This window comes from Gossypium raimondii, chromosome 11 (genome assembly GCF_025698545.1).
Source record: "Gossypium raimondii isolate GPD5lz chromosome 11, ASM2569854v1, whole genome shotgun sequence".
Classification (NCBI taxonomy): Eukaryota; Viridiplantae; Streptophyta; class Magnoliopsida; order Malvales; family Malvaceae; genus Gossypium; species Gossypium raimondii.
The window spans coordinates 11,174,305-11,197,478 of NC_068575.1; the positions used below are offsets into that span (position 1 = coordinate 11,174,305).

Sequence of the window (23,174 nt, forward strand, 5' to 3'; positions counted from 1 at the left end):
CTCACCCATTATAGGCTCAAACGGACCGAGTTCAGTTCAGGGGAATACATTTTCCTATGGCCGTACGGAGATGAAAATCTCATGAAGACATAGGTATGGATGTATCCCGAAAGCAATCCATTATCCTGCACGCAGGTGAAGACCTCACGAAGGAATAGTTTCTCACTCCCACTTAAAAGGGTATAATCGAGCGGTCATGTAATGTAATGTGCAAAAACATATCAAAAATTTAAACCAGTTAAGCGATTATAAACCAAAATGATGAAGATCGTAACAAAAACGAATGAAATGCAACAAAATAATCGTAATTTGAAACTAAGTTTTCAATTTTAGACAAAAAGATAAAAAGTAATCAACACGTGGCTTAACTATCTTATTTTTAGCTCCACAGTGGAGTTGTCAAGCTGTCGAAACCATGCTTTTTTGACAAAGGGCGACTTTTATTTAAAAAACGAAAAAAGGGAGTCACCAACAATCATTTTTATGAGGTGTGATCGGATCACCTCGTAATGGTTTAATTTATTAAAGCACAATTTTGATCTACGAAATTTGAGAAAACGGGTCCGGGAGTCGGTTAAGTGCGAGGAAGGATTAGCACCCTCGTCACGCCCAAAATTGGTACCTAATTGATTAATTAATGTCTAAATGTCAAAATTTGAAAACTTCAAAAGAATTTAAAGTACGATCCCTCCCTTTTATTAATGTTAATTTTAAAAATGCTTGAATTAAATTGAAACGCGCATCAAAGGCCCACTCGTCCCGCGATAACAATATGTCACATCCCGTAAGTTAGGATGGGACACTTGAACCCTTGAGAATAAGCTTGCCTTTAATTTTTATTTAAAACTTAGGTATTTTAAATTCAGAAGGATGTTCGGTTGTTTAGATTTAACGAGAAAATCGAAACCCCGTAAGTTGTGGTACAACTTCCCGAATTTCCAAAAACGAAACATTTCTTTTTAATTTTTTTTTGAATAATAACAATTACAAAACCTAACCGATGCGTGCTATTTAGTTGAAATATAGTAAAATGACCTATTATGGATAAAGGGAAAAATTATGCGTGACCTTTAAAGTGATTTTAATGAAATGTGATGAAATGATAATATATAACATGGAGAAATAATTTACTGAATAAAATGTTACAATCGATGAATCACAATAGCATGAAAATACGAATAAATGAATTATAATACACATAATGGCAATAATCACACAACACATCATTTTTTAATACCAATATTAACAATCAAAGAAAACAAAACAAAATAATATATAAAACAAGTTAAAGTAAATAATAATTTAAAATAAATAATTTATAAGAACAATTCAAAATAAATAATAAAAAGTTTCAAATAAACAATATGTAAAAACTTTAAATAAATAATAATAAAATAGTTTAAAATAAATAATATAAAAAATAACATATAAAAGCAGTTTTTAAAAAAATAATATATATAAAATTTAAAAGATAATATATATAATAGTTTAAAATAAATAATATATAAAAAAATTTAAAATAAATAATATGTAAAATAGTTTAAAATAAATAATATATAAAAAACTTAAAATAAATAATAATAAAAGAGATTTTTTTAAAATATAAATAAATTAAATGGACTAAGGACGAGATTGAAATCGAACTAAAATTTGGGGTTTAAATTGTAAATAAATAAAAAAGGGGGTTACAAGGGACCAAAATAGAACGTGCTTAAAGAATGAGGGATAGACTGGGAAATTATTCCCAGCCCTTATGCGCAACGTTTCAGCATGGACCAAAGTGAAGCAAACAGAAAATTATGTAGCAAAATAAAAGAAACAAACAGGGGCCAGATTGCACTACGTCGCAAAAGCGGAGGGACCCCGCGCGAAAATAGCCCGTTCACCACAGAAACACGCTGATCCTGCCAGTGGGTTGGGTCGGTCGGATCGGGTAGCTCAAAACGACACCGTTTTGGGCGTTTGGGAGCTGAGTGAAACGATGTCATTTCACTAGGCTATTTAAGCCAAAATTTCTTCAAAAAATCTCAATTCTCTCCTCGTTTAAAACAAAAAAAACCAAAAGTACTCCCATTTTCTCTCAAATTTTTCCTCTTTCTCTAGCCTAGGGTTCCGGCAAGTTCCACCGGCGACGATTTCCGCCACTCCCAGTGTCTGAAAAATGCCAAAAATGCCCTTTTTATCCCTCTTTTTTAGCCTAAGTTGAGATCTAAGGGTGAAAACCATAAAAAGGGAAGAAAAGGCCCGACCCACGCCCCTTGTGACCTCTCATGTGCCTTTTTCGAAGCCTAAACGAAACCTCAAAAGGTTTCTAGGGCTTTCGCGACGGAGGAAACCTCCGATGATGGCGATATAAGAAGGAAGCGGGTAAGTTTCGACACTTTTCCCTTTTTTTTATATTTTAATTATAAAATAGATTTGTAAAAAAGGATACATAATAAAAAAAATCACCTTCAAAGATTAAAATTTGATTTCTAACTTTTCTTTGATTTTTCTCTTTGTTTTGATTACTCAGGTGTGCGTAAAAAATTACAAGGAGATGTGACTTTTTTATAGCTGAATTACAAGACCGTTTGCTTCTAGTTTTTTTTGTCGTTTTGCTATTGTTTCTACTGTCTTGCGTGTTGATCTCTCTTTGCAGGTGTCAGACACGCATGGAGGAGGCGTGCGGCAGCCAGGGGCAGGCCTAGGTGGCAGCTAGGAGCGGCGGCTGAAGAGGGTTAAGGGTTAGGGTTTATTTTTGCTAAAATGTTTTAGGCTAATTGGGGAAAAGTTAGTTTTGGGTTATTGGGTTTTAGTTTGGGTCATCTGATTGGGCTTGCTTTTGGGTTTGATATGTAATGGGTTTTAGTTTAGGTTATTTGGTTTGTAAATGAACTATTAATTTTGTACTCTTTTTTTTATTTATTTGGTTTGGGTTTAGTTTTGTAATTTGGCCCAGGCCAAAATTGGCCTATTATAATTAATATTTTAACAATCTAATCATTAAATTTAATAATATAATTATACTTGCCCTCCATTTAAAATTTTGAATTGACCTGATATTTTTATTATTTCAATCCAAAACTTTATTTCGTATATATTATATAAAGCAAAGTTTTAATTTTTTAAAATGTAACTAAGTAAGCATGTTTCTTCTACCACAAGTCAAAAGTTTGCAGCAATTTTAACCGTTTCGTACATTATATATCATTATAATGTTGCCTAAACTAAAGTAGAATAATATATATTTCCATAAGTTCTAAAAATATCATAAATTTTGTTGGAAATTTTATTGGTTTATTCTAAATCACATAATTAATAAACAGAAATATAGAAGATTTCCATATATTATCGCCTTTTAGTATAAGTAGTGATGGAAAATTTTGTTGATTCTGGTCAAAGCTAATTGCAAAATTCAAGTAAATCAATTTTGGTTTAAAATTTTAAAACTACATATTGAATCTCCTAGCAGTATTACTTTATAAGAGCATAGTTTATGGAATAATTTTTATATCCAATAATGGATTCTTATAAAGATGGTGAAATTATAAAATAATTTTTGTGTGGACCATTCGTGGTTGTAACGCGGAGAAAGCAAAAGATGATGGTCATCCTGATTTGAGGAAATTGTATTATCATTATACCTCACTCACTGCTGTTTTTTAAATCAAAATTTCTGTTAATGATTTGTTTTATTATTAAATTGAGATTTATTGTTTTGAAGTAAAGTGGTTAAAATAAATTGATTAGAACGGTCACATTGGCAACCCTGAATTATAGTCTTCATTTATCTCGTTTACATACCATCCATCTAATTTTGAGAAATCTTTCACTTTTAATTCCAAAATTGTAATTAAATAGTTTTATCCAATTAAATAATAATAAATAATAATATATAGCTATGATGATGTCTATAATTTTGTAAAATAATTGCTCTAATCTAATCCATGTCTCTTTCTTTTGAGTTTATCATGCCATAAATTCCTTAGATTTCACCTAAATATAATAACCTTGTTATAGTAATGTTATTTTAAATTAGTTAAAGAAAGAAAATTTGTGATGTTATATTTAAATTGAATCTTTCTATTTATTAGGAATTGATTTTAAATTAGAAAGATTAAAATTTAAGTAGGATCACTTAGAGATGTTAGGGATAAGTTTTGCGGGGTTCCGTTCTACTTTGTATTCAATTGAATGAAAATGAGTACAGGTTTCGTAGTCGGTGGGATAGGGATGGGGACAAAAACTAAACTCGTTGTGGGTGGTGGGGTAGGCATGGGTATGACCTTGTATCTACCTCATCCCCACCTACCCCACCCCGTCTCAACCCGTCCCGCATAATATAATGAACATATTTAAAAATAAACATTTATAAAAAAATAATTTGATAATCATTTTAATAGCATTTAATTTTTGCACTTGTGTTGCATTTGAAGATATTTATGATGTATTTGAGATATTGTTTGTATTTTGATATTATGTAATGACTTTATTTTTAAAATTTTTTAAACTTGAAATTATATCTTATTTACCAATTAAAGGTCGTGACGACTTATTTTTTTTTAAATAGTGACAGTTGGAATGTCATATATGAGGTGGGAGTCCGAAGGATAGATATTTTTTACTTTTTTCACAAAAATTTAGTCTATATTTATTTAACTGATACTTATAAATATATCATATGAAGTGGATCATACGACGAGTATAGCGAGGATTAGGTGGGTTTGAGACCCACGTGAATGGTAGGGTGAGGATAGTTTTTGGATTTTTGTACCCGCAATGGGTCGTAGGATAGAGATATGGATGAAAATTCTTGACAATAATGGATGTGGATGGAGCACCTCAACACCTAGCCCACCCAATTTACATCCCTAGATAAAAGATGTAGCTCACTCTTCTTAAAGAACATATTTGTGGTGTGCAAGAAAGACATGATTGTTAAACGATAAATTGTGTAAGTCAAAGTCTTTGTAATTTGTAGTAATGTATGGATTGAATACCAAGAAGGAATCTTCGACCCTCTCTCTTTCTCTCTGTCTTCCTCTTATTTTGGCGTATTGTTTGTTTGGGCTTGTTTTGTCTTGTGTTGATCTGATTTGTTTTGTTCCAGTGATGTTAACCCTTTGACTAGTAATATGAGTAAGATTGGGCTCCAACCAAATACACGGTAAAGAATGAAAGTTAGAAAGACGCAAGACTGCATGTCTACACCAGTATTCACTATTCAACAATACATTAATTCTTTTTTCTTTGTGATAAAATCTATTAACAACAAATGTCATGCTTGTTTTATGGATAAAGTATTGTTTATTTAATATATCCATAACAATAAATTATTTTCCAATCATACATCTCATTCAATAATAATATTTTTTTTATAAATAACAGAGTAAACTCTCTATATATAAATAAATGAGTTGAAAATGAGTTGGATTGGGCTAATTATTTGATTTTGGGTTAAATAAAATGAAATTCAAATTGATTTAGGCATTGAGTTTAAGTTAACTTATATAAAGAGTCTAGTATGTTGCTTTATTTGACTTGTTTGGTTTGGATACTCAAAATTGAAATTGATCAATTAAATCAACACAATTAAGTCTCAACTAAATAAAGTGAAAACTCAACTAAATGAAATTGGATTAAATTGATTCAATTAATCAAATTTTCACATACTTATAATCATCGTGATTCATTTATATTATTATTCTCATACTATATTCATGTTCTGTAATAAAATTGTGTCATAAAGTATTTGATCTCATTTTCCTAACCTGACATATTTGGACAGATCATTTTTTATTTTTTATTTTTTAAGGCATCTCTTGGAGCACATGTGAGATTACTAAGATTTTGTATATTTGGGCAAAACAATTTGTTTCTTTCCACAGGGAAGACGTTTCTAGACAGATAGAACAAATGTTAAGAGTAGAGATGTCAGAAAGTTGGATCAGTCTCTACACTAATAGGGCAGTCCAAATTGCCTAGGGTGATGCTACAGTAAGGGGAGTCATAAGAAATGGAAAATGTGGTGGATTATGGGCCGGGATACAACAAAAATCTAGGAAAATGCTCAATCTTCGATATTGAATTGTGGGGAGTTCTTGATGGATTAGCTCTCACTCACAAAGGGCGCTATGATGGTGTATTGATACAAACTGATAGCTTGGAGGTGGTTAAAGCCATTCAGGATTCCTCTTCCTCAAGCTCAAATTCTACCCTCATCAGACGTATTCATCACTTGCTGCTAAATGTAGGTTCATGGGCCATTCAACATATTCCTAGAGACCATAATAAAGTTACCGATTGCTTGGTCAAAATGGCCTTTGATACGAACCAAGGACTTTCGATCAGTTCATCGATGGTCGATAAGTATGATGGTCTTAATGATGATCCTGCACATATTTCGTGTCTATCTCATTGGTGGTTTTAAAAACCTCATGAATTAACTTGGGTTATATGTAATGCCCCAAAATTCTTATTTCTGTTTTTGTTAAACTATGACACAAATGTATATTTGCTTCAGTGGTTAAGTGATCTGGGTGTATTTGGGAGGTCCCAAGTTCAAGCCTTACTTAGGTTAAATTTTGGTATTTTTTTGAATAAAGCCTTAACCTTGTTCACTAGGTTTATATCTAATTGTTGGTAAGTTTATAACAGAATGGGCTTGCTGGTTTGGTGGTTAAGTTGAGTATTGATATATTGGAGGTCTTATGTTCAAATCTTTGTGTTGGCATTATTTTTGCTCATTCGTCCAGGAGAGTTTGAGTTGGACTAAAAATCTAAGTGGTTGGATGTAGTGGGGTTAGTGGAGTGATTTAGGGGATTGGATGGTTATCAAAATATCTCAGTTTCCTCTCTTTCCCAAAAGTTTTTCTCTGTCATTTTTCCTCTCCTATTTTTTCCTCCTCTTGCTGTAGATTTTTTCCTCTTACTTTTCTTTTTTATTTCATTTCTATCGACGACCTTCATGCTTATTGCTTCCATTAAACGGTTCTCTCACCCTTTTCGATAAGATTCGGTAGATGAAATTCCTATTTATTGTTCTTAAGTTGGTGATTAATGGGATTTCGTTAATGCCAGTTTCGGGAAGATTTAAGGACTCATAATCGATTGCTAGAGATTAGATTAGTGGGAATCACCGTGGTTCGATCGAAGGTAAGTTTAAATCGCTTGATAGATGTATATTTTGTTTCGAGTTCAGTTTTAGTTCGATTGATAAGTGATTAATCGAGTGAAATATCGGTCAATTATAGGTTTTGGAGTGCTTGGGGATTGTTTTAGCTTCAATCGAAACCAGGTGCGTACGTGAAATGCAAAAAACAGGATTTGGTGAAAAGCTGAAAAATAGTGCTATCGACGCCACACGGGCGTGTGGTAGGCCGTGTGCTATAGCACGGGTCTGTGATCGACGAGGCCAGGCCATTCGCGCAAGACATAGTCGTGTGATGGCCAGGCTAGGCCGTGTGCAACACACGGGCTAGACCAATTCGGCCGTGTGGGTCACACGGGCGTGTGGGCTTTTGGGCCAGGCCGTGTGATCCCCACGGCCAAGGCCAAATTAGGGCGTGTGGGCCTACACGGGCAAACCACATGGGCGTGTAGGCCCATTTAATTGAAATGTTGTCTAAGGTTGCACGGTTCGCCCAAGTTGACTGTGAACCTATTGTAGGGTCGATTAGCACTATTTAGACACTTAAATACGTGAAATGAATGTGTGATAATTATATACATGTATATTAAACTATATGTATAACTGATAATCATATGAAAGCATGTCATATATTGTATGTTTGCATTGCATCGGGTTGGGATGATATTATTTGGAGGAAGTGTACTGGAAGGCTCTCAAGCCTATTATTTAGCAGCTCAGCTGCAAATTTACTGTTATGTGATGCATTTAGTACAACCTGGAGTGTAGGGATGGGTGGGTGTTTTGAACCCCACATGGAGTGTAGGGATGGACGGAGATGGTGTGTAGAGGCTGGTGGGTAGGACACAGTGTAACACCCCTAACCCGTATCTGTCACCGAACTAGGGTTAAGAGGCATTTCCAGACATTTCATAAACTTTTACTATCATTATACAAATATAATTCACACATCATCATTTCATATAAATTCATACACATATAGTCCCTTTAGAAACTCTACGAGACCTTAAACATGCTTTAGAGAGGGTTCGAGACTAAACCGATCTCGTGTGAAAACTTTACGAAACTTAGAAAGTTTTTCCTTCAAAATAGGGCACACGTCCGTGTGGCTAGGCCGTGTGCCTCACACGGTCGTGCCTTAGACCATGTCTTATCTCGTGTGCAACACTGGCTTGGGTCACACGGCCTGTCACATGCCCATGTCTCTGGCCCATGTGCAAGTCTGACTTGCTTCGAATTGCAACATTGAGGGACACGATCGAGACGCACGCCCGTGTGCTGAACCGTGTGGGCAAGTATAGGCCATTTGCAAGGCCAAAATCGCCACCCATTTTGGGTCATTCCTACAAGCCAAATTCAAGCATCAAATATACCACATTTTAAGTCAATTTCAACTCCAAAATATGTATCATTCAAACCATAATATCTTCAACAAATTTCATGCTCATTATCCCTACCAAAACATACCAAATTCCCAACTAAGAACAAGCCAACTTGACCATTTCATTAGACCATATTTAAACACATCAAATATACCATTTTTACATCACAAAGCATAAACCAACTTCATTCATAAACTCAACCATAACTAAGCTATATCACATGGCCAGATATACAACTCAAAACATATCTTAACTTCCCTAGCCTATACATGCCATACTTTAACAAATACATCTTCAAAAGGTACCAAAATAATGATTGATAGTGTGATGACGATCCTCGAAGATCCTTGAGCCTCTGGTAGCTTCAATAATCTATAAAACAATTGAAATCACACACAAAGTAAGCTTTCAAAAGCTTAGTAAGCCATATACAAATAAACTTATCATCAAAGTAAATAGTCACCATATTTTACAAGTAATCCATAGCCAAATGCATATACAAACCTCATAGTTCACATATATTTCACATATTACCAAATCACTTTCACATATGGCATATTTTCTCGTACATATATCACATATCTTCAATTGCACATATATTTACCTTTTATTCTCAAACATTGTATGCATTTCAAACGTACCTGATTCGGATATACATTCACCTAATCATTCATCTCTCGATAATGCCCGTTGAACCGTTCAAAATCTACAAGGATACTCGGATAGCTCGAAAAGCTCATACAATGCCAACGTCCCAGACGTGGTCTTACATGTAATCAAATATTGATGCCACTGTCCCAGACAGGATTTTACACGAAATCATATACGATGCTGATGTCCCAAACATGGTCTTACACGTAAATCTCAAATCGATGCCAACGTCCCAGACGTGGTCTTACATGAAATCATATCTCAGAATCCTATGTCATGACATATGTATCCTAACTATTCCTATGGTTCGTACGGGGATTTCGAACGTTGTCACGTTATCGGAACTTTCTCAATTTCATATATTCATCTTCCATAGTCATTCATCACATTTCAATAACATATAAGCCTAAATAAATCAACTCAAATACATTTATTTGTATATGGACTTACCTCGTACGAAAATGAACGGACGAAAATGACTATTCAACGGCTTTCGACTTTCCCTGATCTAATTTCGTTTTCTTTAGTTCTTGATCTATACACATTCAAATTTGACTCTTTAATCACACATGGCATTCAATTTAATCCATAAACACATAATTAGGGCATTTTACACTTTAGCCCTATAATTTCACATATTGACATTTTAGTCCCTATTTCACAAATACACAAAATACACATAATTTATTCACACCCAAGCTTGGCTAAATTTTATACTAGTCCCTAGTAGCCCATATCTTTCATTTATTTTGCATTTTAACCCTTCAAAGTTTCATTTTCATGAATTAGCTCATAATAATCAATTTTATCAAAAATCCCAATACAAAACATATTTATCAATCATCAAGCTTTCATATTTCACCAACTATCAACACAAATCAAACATATTCATCCATGGCATATCTCAAAATCATCATCAATTTCAGAAATTCAAGCATGGGCTAGCTAGAACACTTAACAACGATCACAAAAACATAGAAATTATCGAAAACAGATCAAAAACCATACCTTAATTAACCAAAATGAGTGTCAAATGCTTCTAAGTGTATAAAACTTATTTTCTCTTCTTATTTTTGGTGGAAACAACAAAGATGAACATCATTTTATCATTTTGTTCATAAGTTATACATCATTTACCAATTTACCCTTACTTTAAAACATTTAAAATCCACCATCCCATAAACATATATGTCCGTTCATAAATTCAATGGTCAAATTGCATTATAAGGACTTCCCATCTAATAAACCATATCAATTCAGCACACATATCAAGTATCACACAACTTTTGCATTTTCTACAATTTAGTCCTTTTTTCAAATTGAGCACACAAACAATCAAATTTTCATATGAAACTTTCACACATGCTTAATCACATACTTTAAATACTAAAAATAATATTAAAACATTTTTTGACTCAGATTTGTGGTCCCGAAACGACTATTCTGACTAAGGTCTAAACCAGGCTATTACACACTATTTACTATTTACAGTACGCATGACTGTTACTATGGTGGGCTAAGGCCCTATTATGTATCTGGACTGTATCTGAAATGGGCTAAGGCCTAAACTACTACTGAAACTGAAACGGGTTTAGGCCTAGACTGCATTTGATCGTTTACTGTGATTGACTGTATGTTTGCTTTTCTGTGGGGATTACACACTGAGTTTACGTAAACTTACCCCTTCTGTTTAATGTGTATAGGTAATCTCTAGATTTAGGCGGATCGGTAAGGCAGAGGACTCGATGGTGACCACTGTTATTAGTACTTTTAATATGATTATATTTTTATTATTGGTTAATTTTTTATGTAATTTGGGACTTTTTGGACCTTTTTCTTAATTGTGGGTTTTTATTGGTTTCATGGATTTTATAACTGCGCAAACTCAACAAACAAACGGCTTTTACTAAAACTCCTAAGTAGTTTCTTGCTTCCCAAAAACTCCTAAGTCAGCCTAACTCCCACGAGTTGAGGATTCAATAGAATTCCCCTTTGAAAACTAACACAAACGAAAGCAACTCAAAGATCAAACAAAGATTAACGAAGAACGAAATAAGAACAAGCCACAAAATATCAAGAACACAAGAGAAAAGTTTGAGTGAATACTCTCAAGAATTCTTATTACTCTGTTAAAACTCAAGTGATTTACAATGAGGGTAGATGCCTCTATTTATAGTAGAGCCTCCTCAAATCCAACGGTATAGATCTAGTACATCAACGGCTAATATCGAAAGATATCTATAAATTAAATCACTAAGATTACAAAATCGTATCTTCTAGGATTACATATCATATCTACAATTGCATATCCTCGAAGATTATGTTTCCATATGTGACAAGCTTGTAGATGGGCCTTCAATCTCTTCAAGCAATGGGTCAGTCCGATCAGGCCAAATGACCTCCTTCCCACTTGATGGATCGCACTAATGTGTCATGGTTGCGGGCTCCCATGCACAACCCATGATAGAATCAGGAGCTAAAGAAGCACATTTGGGTTAAAATTGCTATTGATGTTGCGACACCATAATATCAACGTCGTGACACCGAAGATAGACACAACAAGGGCCAAAATAGAGTCGACGTCACGATGATATCTTGACTTAATCACTTGCATTTTTGACAACCAAGTAGGGTTCGTTTCCCAGTCGAACTCTAAAAACTTCAAGGGCATTATAGACATTTTAATATTCCGAATTTAGCCTATGCAAAGGCCATTGTAACCAGAATTTTACACATAGATTGAGAGAGACAAAAATTATTATCTAGATTTTAGTTCATTCTTAGTTTTTACTTAGTTAGTTTTATGTTCACTTAATCGAAAGTTCCTATTCCGAAGTGAGACTATCGTGAGTAGAGATTGTTTCGGAATAACACTTTTGCATCAATTAATCAATGAGCATTCTCTGTCTCTTATTTTATTCTATTATTTATATCTCTTTCTTTAACTTTATTAATTGGATGTTTATGTAAATATTAGAACCAGTTTATGTTTTATACACATTTCGCACGTTTCAACTATTTAAACCTAATTAATTAACTGCAGAATAAAGTTTAATATAGATTGGTTGCATTATATTAAGAGTGCGAAAACCCTAGGATTGACGACACTAGGAAGTAACACAGGTAAGATAGGGCTGGGAGATAAGTCTGCCAAGAATTCCTTAATTTATCTCGATATAATCTGAGGTTAGGAGATAAGTAGGTTATGTTGACTAGTTAATTTAGTTATAGGTCGGGAGGTAATAGCTGAGTTAATTACTAGCTAATTAGTTAAAACCATAAACTAAAAGGTAATTAACAATTAGGTAACACAATTAGATCTAGGCTAAAGTAGCTCGCGTAGTTGAAATTAGGACTAGGAGAAGCCAATAACTTAACCTAGGGATAGATTTAGTTTAATTTGACTAGTCTATCATTATTATCTTGTTTTGGAATTTATACTACTAATTAATGACTTTGGTAGATTAGTAATTATTTTCAGTAATTAACATAATAATAATTTTCTCTAAATAGCAGTCCCTTAGGTACGCTTCTTGGAATACTTACTAAGCGTTCCTTGTAAACAAACTATATTACAACATGACATGTTCGCTTGCAAAAACCGTACTTAAATTCTTATCTTTCTATTTTTACACTATTTAAACTCTCGATGTTCGCACGTCAAGAAGCGATCAGGTCTAAGATAAAAAAAATTCATAAAATAGAAAATAGAAAATTATATAAAATCTAGTCTTTTCTTTTTCGAGTATTTAGGAATTTTTTTAAAACGTTTTTTTTCTATGAATTCATATTATATTTTACATAGTTTATTCTTATGATTTAATTTAGAAAAAATTATGTTTTCATTTTAACTATTATTGTCTTGTTTCAACTTATTACTTGTTTTGCATAATTTATGATAATAATTCAATTTATAGATTAATTATTTGTGTTTGTTTTATTTTTAAATTATTTTAAATTTATATAAGATTTTCCATATGAATAATTAGTGTTAGTAATATTAAGAACAACATCATCATAGTACTAAAATAATGAGATATCAAAATAACATAATTTCACATCTAAAAAATACAAGGTAGGGAAGTGCTTGTACTACTATAAATAGAGGTGGTCTCTCCATCTCTAACTCATAAAAAATCTGTCATTACTTCATAAGGCAATTTTCTCTCTAGTATTTTTTGCAACGAAATACATTTGGTAGTGTTCGTGGACGTAGGCGCAATTTGGCGAACTTCATTAAAATTTTGGTGTTCTTTATTGTTTTTTCTTTCAATATTTTGTAAGGTACATTTGTAGTAATATATTGTGTTATTAAATTACATTGGTGGGATATTTTGTCTAGGAGGTTGGGTTTAAGTGGGATCGACTCCTCCAATCTTTCCTGATAATTGAACCTACTGTTGTTTTCTAGTACAATAATTTACTCTCTTCTACCCTATTCGCACAACATGAGAGAATTAAGAGAAGGTCAAAATCTTCCCCATTAAATAGTCCCAATTATACCTCTAATTTACAATCAAACCCTAAAATCTTGATATTTTAACAATTTAATCCTTAGATAAAAAAAACTAATAAAAATTACTTCACAAAACAACCAAATACCACAATCGAAGCTTCCAACACATAATTGTCATAAAAAACAACCAAGATTTATGAATGACAACTTCTAAAATTTTTGACAGATTCAAAAACAAAAATATGAGCTAGCTTACCCTAATTTAATGATATCAAAAATATAAAAATTACAACAAACAGATTCAGAAGAAACTTACATGCAAAATGTTTTGCTTGGTCGAAACCTTCCAAGAGTTCCCCCATGGTTTTCGGTTCTAAAGGTAGAAGATGGATGGCAACGATAATGGTTTTCTTTTATTTTACTTGAGTTTTATTATTTATTTTTAATTATTTAAACATTTAACACATCAATAAAACAAAACTTAAAAGCTCTCTTCCCGTCCCACTAATTAAAAATGGCAGATTTACCATATTAATCCTTCCACTTATATTAATTAAGTCATTTAATCATTCAAATACAAAAGTAATTAAGTTTTACATCTTTTACGATTTAATCTTTTCAATTAATTATCCAAACATTGAAATTTTTAAACCAAAATTTAATATGACCCCAATAGCACTCTATAAATATTTAATAAAATATTTATGGGCTCGATTATAGAAATGAGGTCCCAATATCTCATTTTTAAAACCACTTGACTTTTAAAATTAACCACTTGAACTTTATTATACAACTATTTAGAAAAATTTATTAAAACGAAACTTCAATAATATTATACTTGACTCATAAATATTAATTAATAATATTTATAAATTCACTCATCGAATTTGTAGTCCCAAAATCACTGTTTTAGACACCATTGAAAAGCGGGTCATTACAACTTTCCCCCTTTAGAAAATTTCGAGGATGAATTTTCTTACCTAGAATAAGATTAGTTACTATAAATTCATATACTTCTCTATCTTCCAAGACAAATATATATCCTTTAGAATCTAAATTACATGTTTCAACTGTCTGTCTTTTGTGCCAAAGCTTTGTGAATTTCGGATACATATAACTCGACTAGTTGTCAAACGAATAATCTGTCCTAACCAGAATAAAAATGAGCCATTTTCATTTGTCTAAATGCATAATTCATCAACTCGCCTTCATATCCCATCAAACTATAACAAACTGTAACAATTCAGACAACACTTGATATTCAACTTTGACATACTAGATATCTTGATATAAATTTCACATTTTAATCCAAGCTATAAACAACTTTTTCTCAAGTCATTTCATAGTTTATCAAATTTGACTAAAACAGCCAGACTCATAAGATGTCTCGTATAATATCAGAGTTGTTCAGTACATTTTTTATTTCAGAAATATAACTATTATCACTATCCATATTGTATTAGTGATTTGATTATTCTGAATCTATTTCAGTTTAACTAACAACTTCAAATTCTTTGAAAAATTAACGGTTTAATTCTTATCTTTGTACTAAAAAACGAACATCATTCAAGGTTACCTGTGTAAAACACTACTATCGAAAATGAATTTCTTTCCAAATGTATATTAATTTTGAATCGAAGCTTTTGTCAAAAGAGTTTCCAACAAGACAAAACTTCGTTGATACTTATCTGATCCAGGAAATTTAACAATTTCTTGTAATAAATCCGTCCTTGGCAATACAATCATTGAACAAGATTCTTAACGAATCATCTGTCGAAATGTGGCTAAAAGACTTGATTTGCCAGATCCATTAATGCTGTGACAATACTAGATAATCTGAAAAGCGTAATCTACACTCGTACTGTTCATAACAGATTTTGAATGCTACCTTCATCACATCTGCATCTTTAACTGACAACTGATAGTAACCAGATCAAAAATTTATTTTCAAGAACACTATAACACTTTTCAGCTGATCGTACACATCTTCAATACTAAACAACGAATTAAACTCGTTTTTCTTTTTATCATGACGTATTTAACTGTTGGGCTAGGAAGATGACAGTGCAAGGTAAGAGAGAGATCGAAGTATGATCTACTTGGAGAGTAACAAGAAAGGACAAGTATGCGGGTAAATGGGATAGTCAAAGGATCCACCAACTTAAGAAGATAAGAAAGATGAGTAAAAATATATGAGTTTGTAAATTTTGGTGAGTAAACTCGATTCAAATGTGAAAATAGGAAGATTAAGCAGAACCTAAGTTTAAGGGGTTCACAGGTAAAAAGACAGCCTAGGCGAGTAAGTCCACCGGGGTTCACTTGGGAACAATGATAGCATAATGGTATAATTGGTAGAGTTTATCAGAAACCTATAGAGAAGAAGATGTTTGACCAGGACTAAATAATTCCAAATAGACTGCATAGGGCTAATAGGACAAGCGTTCGATAGGGACTACCCTGGGATAGATAGTTCATCAAGAATAGCGGAGGGTAAGGATATGAAATCTGATGAAGTAAACGGAAGACAACCAGTGGTAGACAACGGAATTTACATCCAAGGTTGCGAGTCAAAGGGGAAGTTAAGTTTGTTAGGTAGTAAGGGAAGTTGGGATGAGGCAGAATAAAATCTGTACCATACAGGACCGTTATCGTAAAAGAACATGCTTATGTTTCAGATAGAGAATAAGTCCGTCAACAGTAAGCCGTGGGAAAATGGGGAGGCATCGACCTCGGTGAAGAAATCTTTGAAAGGATGATCAAGGAGTTGAAATCTCTACTTAATACTTTGTTCTTTAAACTTTATGAATTATTGCAGTAGTGTCGTCTTGCATATTCTCACTAAGCTCATTTGGACTTGCAAATTTAATATTTACTCGCAGGATAAAGTTTTAACTCGAGAATCAAGTGGAGGAACCAAGCCATACATCATCAGTTTGTGGGAAGGGCGTGATTATCTTTTTTATGTATGGAAGAGCACTCCTTAGAGGCTACACCTCGAGAATTAAATTGGATGTATTAGTGTTATAGACTTAAATCAAAATGGCGAATAATGTCAGAAGAGTACCGATATAGTGAAATTGTAAGAATTCTAAAGTTTGTTTGAAGTGGGTTATGGTTGAAGTTAAATTTTGTAAAATGTGGAAATTAAAACATTTAAATAGGATAGTTAAGGAGATCTGTTAAGTTACATGTGGGTTGTGACATTCAATACTCAGACCGGTTGATTGGGTCAGGTACAAGGTGTTACAGAGAGCGGAAGAAGTGCCAGTAGAGGTTGAGATTAGTGTTGAACTGACTAGGGTTGAGATGTGGCTGCAATATGAGTTGCACAGGTGGTTAATTTTGTGTTTTGGTTGAAGGAAGCTCCAGGTTAGGGTTTTTTGGGTGAGCATGAATATCAATTGAAGAATGAGTCATGGTGCGATCCACACCGCACCAATTGTTGATATTGGTATTCAACAAAGAGGAGAAGTTGGTGGTTGTTTAGAGGTTGGTTCACTTGGAACAAGTGAAGAGCTGGAGAAAGGGATTAAGGATGGAGAAATGAAGGTAGGAAGACTTAAGGGTTGTCTGGGCTATCAAGAAAAGTGCTTAAGGGGGAAGAAAATCTTTCTTTTTGTGTGATGGGATATATATAAAAGAATATCATGTTATCATGTAATACCATGTGACCGAAAATACGGATGGTGGTCCACTCCATGTAGGTCTAAATATGTCAATGTAGTGGATTCAAAGGTGCCATAAATACATATGTTTTGAAGTGACGTCTATAGATGATGCTAAAGTTACATGATACAACACATTAGACTAATGGTTCATCTCATTGTTTGAGCAGTGTTATTCTTTTGCTTTTTGTAATTATAAATAACCCAATCTTTCTCATCCAACTTCAACTTCAACAATTTCTTCTTTCATCTCATTTTTATAGTAAATTTCTTCTTTGATCTCATTTTTCTAGTAATGGCGGAGTGTGAAGTTTTAACTGAAATAGTTGGGAAGATTTTGGAGTCAAAGTTGGGTGAACTTTCAAAGAAGGCATCTTCCCCCTCTTTCATTTTCAAGGCGCCTCGTGAGCTGCGTCGGGTAAATGAAAGTGCCTTTGAGCCGCAAATCATCTCCATAGGCCCATACCACCACGGTAAACCTCATTTGGAAGCAATGGAAAGCCAGAAACTCCATTATTTAGATAGCATTCGCCAACAGCCCGAAGGTTTGGAACTCTTCATCGACGTCTATATGTCCATAGAACAGTTTGTTTGGGATTCCTACGCGGAACATGATCTTAAGAAACGTGACGAATTTGGGGCGATTATAGTCCTCGATGGGTTGTTTTTTGTTCAACTCTTTCGCAAAGTCATGGATCCAAAATTGAGAGAAGAAAACGATGCCCTCTTCAAGCAGAATTTGAATCTATCTATTGTGGCAGAAGATTTGTTGCTGCTCGAAAATCAACTTCCTTTTCGTGTATTAGAAATGTTCGGTAATAAGCTTGGGATTGATGGAGCAACTTTAAGAAAGGAAGCACTTATTTTCTTCTCAGAAACAGAACCACGGCAGATCGGAATGTTATATGAAGATGATCTTATCCCAATGTTATATAAAGAAGAAATTATTATCCGAAATGACGAGCATCTACTAGGCTTGGTGCACGATAATTGGATTCCACGACAACCACAACCAAAATCAGAATTAGTTCCCTTCCATATAATAGAGACATCGGGCTTGGAGGAAACCAATTCGCAAACAAGTCTTTCTAAAAAAAGGCAGCAGGCCGAAGGAAATCGGAAGAAGGCTCCAGTCCGTAAAGTAAAGAGACGCGTACCACGGTTAGTCATAAGATCTGCAACGGAGCTGTCAGAGCGAGGAATCAAGTTCCGCAAAATTTCCGATAGTTGCTTGTTTAACATCCAATTTAAACGTGGAATACTTTATATTCCGACCTTGATAGTCGACCACGATACCGATCGAATGTTTCGGAACCTCATTGCTTACGAACAATTCCTGGACTGCCTCATCAACTATGCCAACGATGTGGCTTTGCTATGCGACTGTGGGGTAATCGAGAATCGGCTGGGTAGCAACGAAGATGTGGCCAAAATGATTAACAAGCTTAACGAGTACGTTTATCTATGCACTGAAAACTTCCATTATTCCCCTATATTTATTGAGGTGAACAGGCACTGCGGTCGACAATTAACCTTATGGACGGTGAAACTGAGGCAGAAATATTTCAATGTCCCCTGGGGTTGGGTTCTCGCTTCCATTTCTGCTGCCACTCTCTTGCTCATACTTTCCTTTCTGCAAACTATATTCTCGGCTCTTTCTTATTTCAATCAAAGTGCAAGATGATTGTTCTTCATGCACTCATGCTTTTTATGTTTGGTTTTGGTTATTAATGTTTGGGGTTTGGCTTGTAATAATTCATTTTCGTTATGTTTTTTTCCAGTTTAGAATCAAACAAGTTTTATTCCTATATTTATTTTTCTATTCGAGAAAATGAATGGTAAGGTGTACGTAGATTCTACAACTTGAATAGCCATTCATGCATTCCAACTTATCTAATTCAATTTGTTTAGTCTAATTGAGCCGCCTATGAGTGTTGCTGTCGAAATTAAGGGAATCTATATTTATTTTCCCACTCCTCAACTACTAAAGTCAATGTCTTTAGTTTGAAATACTGCCAATGAACGACAAAATCGTTTTAGGAGTTTTTTTTTTTTGGTAGTAATTTTAAGAGGAATTTTACCTTAACTGTTTACATACTTTTTAAAATTATTTTATTTAAAACTAAATATTAATTAATCAATTTATAATTGGCTAATTTATTATACTTTATTATTGAATTTACATGTTAGCGAATCTCGGATTCTAACCTACATAGAGATCTCTTAAACTTCCTTAATACAATGAGAAATTGAGAGAGAAATTGAAAAACTATTTTTAACAACTTATATAATCGGCTTCCTCTCAGAAAAATCAACCTAAAAGCTAGTATTCATGCTTCGAAGCACGAGGGAAGTGAAAAGAACAAAGCACCCCTTGCTGGAGTCAAAACATATTTTGAGTGTTGTCTGGATAAAATTGTATATTTTTATGATAAAAAATATAAATTTATCATTTTAATAGTTTATACTTTTATAATTTTAAATAATTAAATCATTTTTTTCATTTTGAGAGACCAAAATATAATTTAATCATATTCTAATTTAAAATTTTTAATATTATAAAAAATTAAAAGATGAAATTTTTGTTTTAGGGTACCGCTCACTCAACTTAAAAAACAACTTGATTGAAATGTTTTAATAAAATTGTTTAGATATTTAGTTGAAGATGTTTGAGAACTTTCTGCAACATATTAAAGAACCATTTAGTGCATAACTACTTTTCATATTTTCTATAGTTTTATCCATAAGTTAATAAATGTTGGAAATTTTTTATAAGAAATTATTAAAAGATCAGTTTAAAAATTTAAAGTTTAATGAATTATATTTCAATAGTAAATTATTATATTATATTTTATAATTGCTGAAATCAACTACAGATTAAATTGGTTAAATCAAAGAATCGATAGTTACGTCAGTTCAACTACCTCCATTAAATTGAAAATTATCCGAACAGTTAAAAACCGATGAAAACCGGTTGAACTGGTAAAAAACCGGCTAAACTGGGCTCATCATGCTTCATCTTCCTTGGTTGCTGCTGTCGCCATTTGCTTCATCAGGCTCCAAAATTTGATTGTTGGGACTCTTATTTACTTCTTCCATAGATTGATCTATATGTTGTTCGCTTCCACTGGTGATTCTCAATTCTGAAGTTTAAACTTCGAATAGTTGAGAAGTTGATGAGAAGAAAGTGAAACATAAAATTGAGTTTTAAAAAAGGGAATAAATAGTGGGTTTTAATGGATGAGTCTAAAAGTGAATAGAGTAGATTCTTTTAAAAAAAATTGTAAATCAAGTGGATGAGATGGTCTGACAGGTTAATTTTGAAATTAAAATAAAAGAAATTAATACATCATATTTAATTTCTATTAATTTTGAAGTAGATTAATACAATGTGAAATGACAATTATCTCAATATGTTTAAAAACATTAATTGAGAAATTAGGTTTATATTTTAAAAAATGTATCGATCTACGCTATGTTTGGAGAGAGAAGAAAACCATCCTACAGGATGCGTTTTTACTGTTATTCGTTTTCTTCTCTATCCTAAAAATGCATCACGTATTTTCTTTGTCAGATCAGTGAAAATGCGTTCTGCAAGGCGTGTTTTCTGTCAAACAATAACATTTCCTAACAAGCAAAAATTCCAACGGTTATAGAGTCCCAACAACTATGGAACTGATAAGCTATAAAAGTAACATATTTTAATCCTATTCTTAATGCATTTTTGGATGATTAATGATGTAAATTAGTGAATTTGATGCTCCTAATCCTTTAAATTCATGTTTCTATACGTAGGAGAGCACTTGGGAGTGAAAGGAGCAAAAAATGAGTCAAAATCGAATAAATAGAGTTGTTTCTAGGATCTACACGTGTAACACCCCTTACCCATATTCGACGCCGGAATAGGGTACGAATCATTACTAGAACACATACACTTGTAACGTATTATACCGAGTTGTAAAATTTCATCCAAATTAAAACTTTCAAATTATTATCTTTGAGTTGCTAAATAGGGCTTACGAGGTTCAATACATAATCATTCAACCAAATCTTATAGCTTTCACCATTTGTTCATCTCATTTAATTCACAATTCTCATGTTCACAATTCAAGTCAATTTCTCAATCCAGTGTACATTTTAGTACCACAATAATTCTTTTAATTCAAATCATTTCATTAGCAATTTCCATATAATTTACGTACAATTCAATATTAATAAGTTCAATACTAATATGTATTTACCATTTAACTCAACGTTTATCGATTATACTATTTATTAACACATTTATGAAATTCTCAATTTTGCAATAAAAATATCACTTTAGCTTAAATAACAACATCAATTCAAATCATCATCTCATTTTTCATAATTTTTCACTCCAAATATGAACTTACTATTTCGTTACCTTTCCACACCTGTTTCCTATGCATATCACACAAGACATAAACATATCATTCAACCATAGTCGCAAGCTAGTGCATTTAAACATAATTATTTTTGGAACTAACCACATGATAAACTATTTCACTAGAGATTATATAATTTAAAACTTACCACCCTGTCATGATCACAAGCATATTTCCATTTAGGCACTTACCATTTCAATGCATAACTTATAAGTTTAACGTGACATAATCCAGACACAACTTGACCAAAGCCTAAGCATGTACATCAAAGATATTAACCAAATAAACATATAGCATAAGCATTATAAGGGTGGATGAACACAACATTTATTCATGTATTAAACTTACCAACATATGTTAATTCATAAACCATTCATGACATTACTTCATGCCAAATCATATTCCAAATATACCATAAACACATACTATGAAACTTTATTTTTCCACATGAGCTTAAACCATAACAAATAATGCGCAAATATAAGCATCATTTCTATTTCATCATCTATCAATTATAATCGAGCATATGACCAATTATACTCAAATCATTCATATATTTCCCAATTTTCCTCCTCCTCCTCTCCATTCCACATCCTTAATGTGTATAACACACTTAAACAACATTAATTATAATTTTACTATTCACTCACATGTATATTCAAAGCTGTTTATCCAAGTCAGAGTCACTAAATTATTTTTATCTGGAGCTACAGAGCTCCAAATTAAGATCCGTTAATTTTACCTAAAACAAGACTCACATATCTTTTTACCATAAAATTTTCAGAATTTTTGGTTCAGCCAAATAGTACATTTTATTCTTTAAAATTTCCCTTATTTTGCTATCTGACAGTTCCGACCACTCTTCACTAAAAATGAATTATCTCATTGTACAAAATTCGGATGATGTTTCTGTTTATTTCCTTTGAAAATAGACTCATTAAGGATTCTAAGAATATAAATCATAACTCATAATTATTTTGTACAATTTTTAATTTTTTTTCCAAAAATTGGAACAGGTTATTCCAAAATCAATCTGACCTTGCCTTACTAAAATTCAAATATCTCAAAATATATAACTCTTTTGCTCGTTTGTTTATTTTATGTAAAAATATACTCATTAAGCTTTCATTTCATATCTTATTCACTCTCTAATTCAATTTACACCATTTTTGGTGATTTTTCAAAATCACATTACTGTTATTGTCCAAAACTGTTTTGTTGCTAAATTTATTCTTTCATAATTTCACTTACTCCATTTCATCTTACTCAAGGGTCAGTTAAATATTGGACCCAATATTCATCACGTAATCTTGTTCATTTCACATGTACTTTCACTTGTCCAACTTCCCCGATGATCACTTCGGAATATTAACCGTTACTTGGTGGAATCAGCACTTAGCAACCACCTTATATTCAGTGATACGGGGAATCAGCACATAGCAACTCCTTTCACAATTAAGGATATGGTGGAAACAGCACTTA

At 32.8% G+C, this 23,174-nt stretch overlaps 1 protein-coding gene across 1 annotated transcript; it reads left to right on the forward strand.

Moving 5' to 3' along the window:
• Positions 1–17,441: 17,441 nt before the first annotated feature.
• On the forward strand, positions 17,442–19,156 carry LOC105804668 (UPF0481 protein At3g47200). The gene has a single exon (XM_012637366.2). The coding sequence runs from the start codon at positions 17,582–17,584 to the stop codon at positions 18,968–18,970; it is 1,389 nt and encodes a 462-aa protein (XP_012492820.1). The 5' UTR covers positions 17,442–17,581; the 3' UTR covers positions 18,971–19,156.
• Positions 19,157–23,174: the final 4,018 nt, after the last annotated feature.